We start from the raw sequence: 9090 nt of genomic DNA on the forward strand, positions 1-9090 counted from the left end.
CAAAACAGAATATGTATTCAGTAACTTTCAGATATATGTAACAAAACAGAATATGTATTCAGTAACTTTCAGATATATGTAACAACAGAATTTTTATGCAGTAACTTTTAACAATGCAAACGGGAGCGAGATCTCTTATTAAAATACAATAAATTACACTTGTGAAACAGATGTAATTAGAGAAAAAAGTCCTGTTACCCTTTATAGTTTAGGTAGATAAAGGTCTCAGTCACATTTGAGTAAAATAATCCTATTTCTATAAATGTCATAGGATCTTTTTTTTAAAGATATTTTATTTTCACGGACCCCTTGCAATTACACCACGGATCACTAGGGGTCCGCGGACCCCCGTTTGAGAAACACTGCACTAAGCCAGTGTTTCTCAACCCAGTCCTCAAGGACCCCCTATCTTGCAGATTTGCATTGTAACCCATAGGTAGCCCTGCTTGTACTTACTCGACCAATCATCTCGCAGCCCTTAATTATGCAAGGTGTGCAACGGCTGACAAAATTCATTGCTGATTGGTTGAATAACTACAAACAGGTACCTATTCAGGGTTGCAAAGAAAACATGCAGGATAGGGGTTCCTTGAGGACTGGGTTGGGAAACACTGCTCTAAGCCAGGGCTGGGCCATCTTATCCAGAGAGGGCCGGTGTGGGTGAAGGTTGTCGTTTCAGCCAAACAATTACACACCTGTTGTGTGTGTCTGCTAGCCGAGTCGCTCCGCAGAGACTCTGCTGGCCGGGGGATCAGCCGCATCAGGCGCGTCACTGCTCGGTTGGGACTAGGGGCCCACACCGGCCCTCTCTGCGGGTACTGGCCGCCACCTACAGGAACTAAGTAAGCCGTGTATTCCCTACGGCAGCATTTTGTTGTTATTCTTTTACAAGCCGCGCTGCTCATCAATTAAAACGGTTCGTTTTAATTGATGAGCAGCGTTTATTTCCATGTGGTTGGTCTACACCCACCCAACAATGTGACGGGACAGGAGCGAATCACGGCGCGGCCCGTCGTCGCTCGACTGCTCCGCCCTGCCCCGGGGATCGGACTTGACTCGGGACTCGACTTGTTCGGTCTGATCAGTTCAAAATGGACGCTCGCGGAGCCGCACGTGAAGTCTTCAGAGACGCCGTCCGCGCCGCGCTGGACACGTGGCCCGTCTTACAGGTAAAGCCACGCGCTGCTTATCGGGGTACGGAGGAGCAGCAGCGGAGCTCCTCGTTTAGAGGCGGACAGACGCGTCTCGTCTTACCGCGGCGGGGCTGCTAGTGGCGGGCTGAGGGAGCCCAGTAGCAAGGGACTGTTAGATCAAATATGTAAGACGACTGCGGTGAAGTTAAAAGGTAGTATAAGGACTGCGGGACAAGCAAGCGGAGCCTCTGTCCTCGATACGGCGCTGTTTTGATTTTCAGTTCATTCTGTGGCGTTGCTGTTAGCTGCTAGCTGTTAGCAGTTAGCTGCTAGCTTGCTCGGGATGCAACGAGGTGGTCTGCGTTTTACCTAAGCGAGTGTCTGCGCGCTGATAGCGGGATAGAATCATACTAGAGCCCGTTTCCACTACAGGGTACCGGCTCGGCTCGGCTCGCCCTTCTTTCGTTTTCTACGATTGGAAAGTTCCAGCATTCTGGTAACGGTTACCACTTTCCTGGTACCAGCTGTTTAGTCACACTGGAGCGGGTACCAAAATCAATGCAGACCTCTGATTGGTCAGAGGAACGCGTCACGGCGTAGTTTTGCGTGCTGCGTCATCAATGCGCGCCTGGCCACCCGGCATTTTTAAATGCCCTTGTTGTTATTATTATTAATACAAGAAGAATGTCCACACCAAGCCTGGGAATAAATACAAAATGAAGGATGGAAATAAATCAACAATGGCGGAGATGATGGCACAGTACGGTTGCGTGAACATAATACAAATAGACAGCAGAATAATGAAAAGTAAAACAGACTAAATAATATTTTACAAACGAATCAAAAAGCACAAAAAGAAAACAAAGAGGGTGATTTGAAAGGAGCACAAGACCGCAAGGCAAGAGGCTTTACAGTAGCAAGGACCGAGCTGTGGACGTGTGCAGGGATTCAGCCTTTCTGTTCATTTCTTCCATATTTCTCAGGGACTGAAAGCAGATGGCAAAGCTGTGCAAGAAAAAGGTGATGAAAGAGGGAGCACTGCCATTCCATTGACAAGAATGTGTATGATATTTACCCCAAATAATTACAAGATTAACAAGGTCTGAAATGTTTGCGTCCATAAAATCAATAATGTCACTATATGCAAAAGAAGGCATGTCATCCAGCTTCAAAGACAACCCACCATGAACATCAGACCAAAGCAAATCAGCATGAGAGCGTTCAGAAGTGTCGGGGATACGTTCGCTATCCCCTCATCTGAGTCCGTTGATGTGAAGAAAAGACAGTCGAGACGTCTCTGGAGATAACTCCGCAGTTTGTTATTTCGACAGATATCTGGAGACACAAACAGCCAATCCTCCCTATGTGTCTGTCTTTCTTTGTGTGTGAGCTTCTTTATGTGCTAAACCTCCCTTGTTCATGCGTCACAGACGGCCTTGAGCATTCTTACCGACTTGTTTTACTTCTCTACACTATCCCTTCTGTCTGCATAACCCCCCTCTCTGTTAGCTATCCCCCTTTTGGGTAGGGAGAGTTCATCCTGTGTTGACATGTCGTGTCTACCTCGAGGGTCTCTCTGTTCCAGACTTCTTATCTCCTCTCGCTGGCCTTGGCTACACAAGCATTCCTCTCTACAAGTAGCAAGTAATATAATTCACATAATGACATTTAGTGACCCCACCATCGTTTGATATATATGGTTTATGGTTCCAATAATGTTTTAAGTATTACAGAAGATAGGTGGCCAACACTTTCAGCCCCTGAGGAACACGTGTTTGGAAATACCCGAAGCGGAGTTATCTTAAAAGTACATTTTGAAACTGAAAACCAGGCGTTGCTATGACGACCAGCTACCCCGAGGGGGTACTGTTACGGTAATGGAAAACGACACAGAAGCGAGTCGAGTTGAGCCGGTACCATGTAGTGGAAAAGGGGCATAATGAGACGTGGCCTCTCTACTGACCTCTTCTAGACAGCTGCTGATAATGGTGGAGTAGCTCTAACTAACAGCACGGTCACCGGACTCTAACCCTGGGGAAACATGGCCAGTATCAGAAGAGCGTTTCTTCTCCATGACACCTCCTGTCAGTCCTGTGTGCTGTCCCGTCTCCTTCCACCCGGTGTTAGAACCTCTCATGTCATTTGTGTGGTTTTAACTTGATAGTTAAGTGGTTATTTGTTGTCATGTTTTCTTTGATTTGTTCAGCTCATGGACCCTCTGCTCATATTCTTGTTTTGTTCCCTTGCTTTGGATTTTCTTGTAATGCTTTTTTCTGTTTTGTCTGTGAGCTCTGGAAAGACTAATAACATTTTAGATGACAATTATGTATGAAATTCATCTAATACTACTACTTTTACTACTACTACTTCTACTACTTTCAGCTGCTCCCGTTAGGGGGCGCCACAGCGGATCATCTGTTTCCATCTCTTCCTGTCCTCTGCATCTTCCTCTGTCACACCAGCCACCTGCATGTCCTCCCTCATCACCTCCATAAACCTCCTCTTTGGCCTTCCTCTTCTCCTCTTCCCTGGCAGCTCCATATTCAGCATTCTTCTCCCAATATACCCAGCATCTCTCCTCCATACAAGTCCAAACCATCTCCATCTTGTCTCTCTTGCTTTGTCTCCAAACTGTCCAACCTGAGCTGTCCCTCTAATATACTCAGTCCTAATCCTGTCCTCCTTCTTCACTCCCAATGAAAATCTTATCATCTTCATCTCTGCCACCTCCAGCTCCACCTCCTGTCTTTTCATCAGTGCTACTGTCTCCAAACCATACAACATAGCTGGTCTCACTACCATCTTGTAAACCTTCCCTTTAACTCTTGCTGGTACCCTTCTGTCACAAATCACTCCTGACACTCTTCTCCACCCTGCCTGCACTCTCTTCTTCACCTCGCTGCTGCACTCCCCGTTACTTTGGACAGTTGACCCCAAGTATTTAAACTCATCCACCTTCGTCACCTCTACTCCTTGCATCCTCACCATTCCACTGTCCTCCCTCTCATTCACGCATAGGTATTCCTCCTTGTTCCTACTGACTTTCATTCTACATGAAATTCATCACAGGGTTGTTATTGTTGGAGATTATTGTTTGTCTTTCAGATAGCTGTAGATAATGGCTTTGGAGGTGTCTATAGTCAGCAGAAGGCTGACTGGATGGTGGATGTGGTCCAGCAGTATTTCCATGAAAATGGTAAGCACCAAGAAAACACCAACCAGTTAGTCCTCATCCCTGAGCATGAAGAGTCCTGTAGACTGCAGCAGTGTGTGATGTGGATGGTTGGTGTCTGGTAGGACTTTACCTGGAAAAATGACAGGGTGCATAGTGTTTTCCATCTTCACCATAGCAGCCAGATGAGGAAGAAGAAGGCAGGTAGTGTTGACTTTAAAGAGGGAGTGAAGGTGTTGTGTCTAACCAGCACATATGACAGAACAAGCTGGTAGAAGACCTTCACCAACACATCGTACCACATCAATAAGTACAACTCAGGTTCCATCAGGTTTTCTGGTTTGTTTCTGACACATCAGCCCTGCTGACTCTCATTCATTCTGAATGGAGCTCAGACAACACAACACTCCCCTCACCAACACCTACACAGGACACACACTGGTTCAGTACCACCAGCAGATTCAGGACTGTAGCCTTTACCAGGAGATTCAGGACTGTAGCCTTTACCAGGAGATTCAGGACTGTAGCCTTTACCAGGAGATTCAGGACTATAGCCTTTTGCTAACATGTCATTAATTAAGGTTCATTGATGAGAAGCACTGTGTGTGTACCTGTCTGTTTGTGTTTGTGTATGTGACTGTGGTATTTATGTGGATGTGTTTACAGTGAACCTACAGCAGTATGAGGTAGAAGACTTCATTGCTGACCTGATGGACCAGGAATTTAATACAGTGGTGGATGATGGGAGTTTACCTCAGGTAAACACACACACCTACTTATACATTAACACACTCACACCTCACACACACGCTGACGGCAATGTGTGTCTGTGTGAGTGAAGTAATTATAGTATAATATAAACATATATATATATATATATAGTATAAATATATGTATGTATGTGTGTGTGTGTGTGGGGGGGGGGTGGCACGGTGGCACAGTGGTTAGCATGGTCGCCTCACACAGCAAGAAGTCCTGGGTTCGAGCCTCGGGGTAGTCCAACCTTGGGGGTCCTCCCGGGTCGTCCTCTGTGTGGAGCTTGCATGTTCTCCCCGTGTCTGCGTGGGTTTCCTCCCACAGTCCCAAGACATGTAGGTCAGGTGACTTGGCCGTACTAAATTGTCCCTAGGTGTGTGTGTGTGTGTGTATGTGGGCCCTGTGTGACAGCCTGGTGGCCTGTCCAGGCTGTCTCCCTGCCTGCTGCCCAGTGACTGCTGGGATAGGCTCCAGCATCCCCGTGACCCTGAGAGCAGGATCAGCGGTTCAGATAATGGATGGGTAGATGGATGGATGGATGGATATATATATATATATATATATATATATTTGTGTGTGTGTGTGTGTGTGTGTGTGTGTGTGTGTGTGTGTGTGTGTATGTATGTATGTATGTATATACGTGTGTGTGTATTTATGTGTGTATATATTAGATTCAATTCAATTTAATTCAATTTATTGTCATTAAAAACAATGTGCAGGCACATGTTAAAAATCAAATGAGGGCTGTGGCTTCACCAAACAGTGCAAGACAGACACAGACAAACACAGCAGACATAATATATGTATATATACGTGTGTGTGTGTGTGTGTGTGTGTGTGTGTGTGTGTGTGTGTGTGTGTGTGTGTGTGTGTATGTATGTATGTGAGTACATTACTGGCAGTATTCCACTGACATAGTCACAGACTCGTGTATGTTAGTGAACACACACAAAGCACAGGTACAGTTTAGCCAGTGTTAACATTGCGTAGGTGTGATCATTATAACTGTTGCTGAAGTGTTGTTGTTTAACCCCCAGGTGTGTGAGCGTCTTTGCCAGCTTCATACTCAATGCCAGCAGGGGGCACTAGAGCAGGTCAAGCAGACTGTGACCAAGCTAACACAAAATAAATCTGAAAGGGCAAAGGTCACCGCTGCACCCACACCAGCTGATGAAGAGGAGGAGAGTGAGGAAGAGACAGAGGTAGGCAGAGAGCACTTTGATAGTGTTGTGTAGGGATGTTGTGGAGGATGTGTGTCTGCCATTGTACTGCAGAGATGTCCAGTCATTAGTCAGTACCGATACCACAGGTACACATTTCTCAATACCCAGTTCGCTGGGTTTCCTGTCGCCAATAATTACTGGGGTTTTTTTCCCTTGGTAAAAAGTCTCAAAATCTGACCAGCGATGTTCCCCCTGGCTGTGGTGTCTGGCACTGCAGAGGAAGGGTAGCGTTTCATGGAAATTAAAAAAAACAAAACAAAAACGTCAGTTGACCTTTCTTTCAAAAATGTAGATTTTTTTGACATAGCACGGCCTGTTGGCTGATTGGTTAATTAACAAATGAATTGTTCTTGTTTGATCATTCGGGCCTGGAGCGTGTGTGCATCACCCAGGTGGTGCGACACGGTGGTGGTGGTTGAAGTGAGTTACCCCCTTCAATGTGAAGCGCTTTGGCTGTCTAGAAAAGCGCTATATAAATGTAATAATATTATTAATACTATTAATATTTATTATTATGAATACTATTTATATTTATTAAATATTATTGTTATTATTACTCTGATTGGCCTTCGTGAGCTACTATAGTTAAAGCACCATACAAGCCGAGTACAGGTAAACGCCAAAACATTTTTAATGTTTTTAAATTTTTGATGTTTCCCATTGGAGTAAGCTGGAAGCAGCGCTCCTCCACTTTGCATTTCTTATATGTTTTTTTTGGGGGGGGGGTTTTCTCCCCAATTGTATCTGGCCAATCACCCCACTCTTCCGAGCCATCCCGGTCTCTGCTCCACCTCCTCTGCTGATCCGGGGAGGGCTGCAGACTACCACATGTCTCCTCCCATACATGTGGAGTCACCTGCCACTTGTTTTCAGTTCCCCCCCCCCCCCAAACAGATCCGACCAGCCAGAGGAGGCACTAGTGCAGTGACCAGGAAACACACCCACAATCCCCAGCTTCCCACCCGTAGACACGGCCAATTGTGTCTGCAGGGACACCCGATCAAGCCGGAGGTAACACGGGGATTCGAACTGGGGATCCCCGTGTTGGTAGGCAACAGAATAGACCGCTACGCTATCTGGACGCCCCACACTTTGCATTTCTTTTATGTTTCCGCTTCAGAATTGGGCTACATTCGTTGTAAAGGTCCAGTACGGAGGGTTCTGCCCTGCTGTGCTGTGTGACACCAGCAGACAGGACGCGTCTCTCCAGCAGGTCAGCATGTGAGCTTGTCTGAGAAATGGAGACAGCCGAAGGCCTCAGTAGGAGGAGAAGGTGACGCATCATCGTCTGGTTTTCTCATTCTCATGTAGTACAGCAAACACTTCTTTAACAACGCGGGTCTGTCTAGGAGGACGGCAGACAGCTGCTGTGTGCATCACGTGCTCTGTTCCTCTGGTGTAGCGCACACGAGGCCCAGGGTGACCCATATTCTGAATCTGCCTGGACACGTTGGCCGGCACCACATTTCCGAGGAGAAACTCTGCCAATTGGGATACCACCAGAAAAACCCCCAGACCATCAGTGGAGTCTAAAGTAGGGATGAACGCGAGTAATCAGCTGATGTAGAGTTCTTATGTAACCACCCACTGAACAGAAAATCTTACTCCAAATCTGAACTTTGATTTTACTTTCCCTGAAGTGGAATATAAAAAATATATTGTGCTACTACAACCGTCAGCTGAATGTCACAGTTGCAGCTGACAGCATGGCGTGGTGCTGCCACAGGTGACCTCAGCTCCACCTGACAGCATGGTGTGGCGTTGCCACGGGTGACCTCAGCTCCAGCTGACAGCATGGCGTGGCGTTGCCACAGGTGACCTCACCTCCAGCTGACAGCATGGCGTGGTGCTGCCACAGGTGACCTCACCTCCAGCTGACAGCATGGCGTGGTGCTGCCACGGGTGACCTCAGCTCCAGCTGACAGCATGGTGTGGTGCTGCCACAGGTGACCTCACCTCCAGCTGACAGCATGGTGTGGTGTTGCCACATGTGACCTCAGCTCCAGCTGACAGCATGGCGTGGTGCTGCCACAGGTGACCTCAGCTCCAGCTGACAGCATGGCGTGGTGCTGCCACAGGTGACCTCAGCTCCAGCTGACAGCATGGCGTGGTGCTGCCACAGGTGACCTCAGCTCCAGCTGACAGCATGGCGTGGTGCTGCCACAGGTGACCTCAGCTCCAGCTGACAGCATGGTGTGGTGCTGCCACAGGTGACCTCACCTCCAGCTGACAGCATGGTGTGGTGTTGCCACATGTGACCTCACCTCCAGCTGACAGCATGGTGTGGTGTTGCCACAGGTGACCTCAGCTCCAGCTGACAGCATGGTGTGGTGTTGCCACATGTGACCTCAGCTCCAGCTGACAGCATGGTGTGGTGCTGCCACAGGTGACCTCACCTCCAGCTGACAGCATGGTGTGGCGTTGCCACAGGTGACCTCACCTCCAGCTGACAGCATGGCGTGGTGCTGCCACAGGTGACCTCACCTCCAGCTGACAGCATGGTGTGGTGTTGCCACAGGTGACCTCAGCTCCAGCTGACAGCATGGTGTGGCGTTGCCACAGGTGACCTCACCTCCAGCTGACAGCATGGTGTGGTGCTGCCACAGGTGACCTCACCTCCAGCTGACAGCATGGCGTGGAGCTGCCACAGGTGACCTGTGACCAGTGTGTTGGTCCTGAAAGAGGCTGAGTGCATCCTGCTGCTGGTTCTGCAGCGTGTAGCCCAGACGAGTGGGAGTGGATCTTAATGCATCCAGCTGAGGATCTGCTGTCCTGATGCAAACACCATCACACACATGACAGGAGA

General features: G+C 48.0%; 1 protein-coding gene across 1 annotated transcript in view; it reads left to right on the forward strand.

Moving 5' to 3' along the window:
• The first annotated feature begins 1091 nt into the window (after positions 1-1091).
• tsr2 (TSR2 ribosome maturation factor) overlaps positions 1092-9090 on the forward strand; it is a 10557-nt gene continuing 2558 nt past the window's right edge. Inside the window, exons 1-4 of the mRNA XM_056275508.1 lie at positions 1092-1169; positions 4239-4329; positions 4972-5063; positions 6099-6263. Coding sequence (XP_056131483.1) covers positions 1092-1169; positions 4239-4329; positions 4972-5063; positions 6099-6263 — 426 coding nt within the window. The remainder of the gene's footprint in view (positions 1170-4238; positions 4330-4971; positions 5064-6098; positions 6264-9090) is intronic.

Source organism: Lampris incognitus, chromosome 2 (assembly GCF_029633865.1).
Source record: "Lampris incognitus isolate fLamInc1 chromosome 2, fLamInc1.hap2, whole genome shotgun sequence".
NCBI lineage: Eukaryota > Metazoa > Chordata > Actinopteri > Lampriformes > Lampridae > Lampris > Lampris incognitus.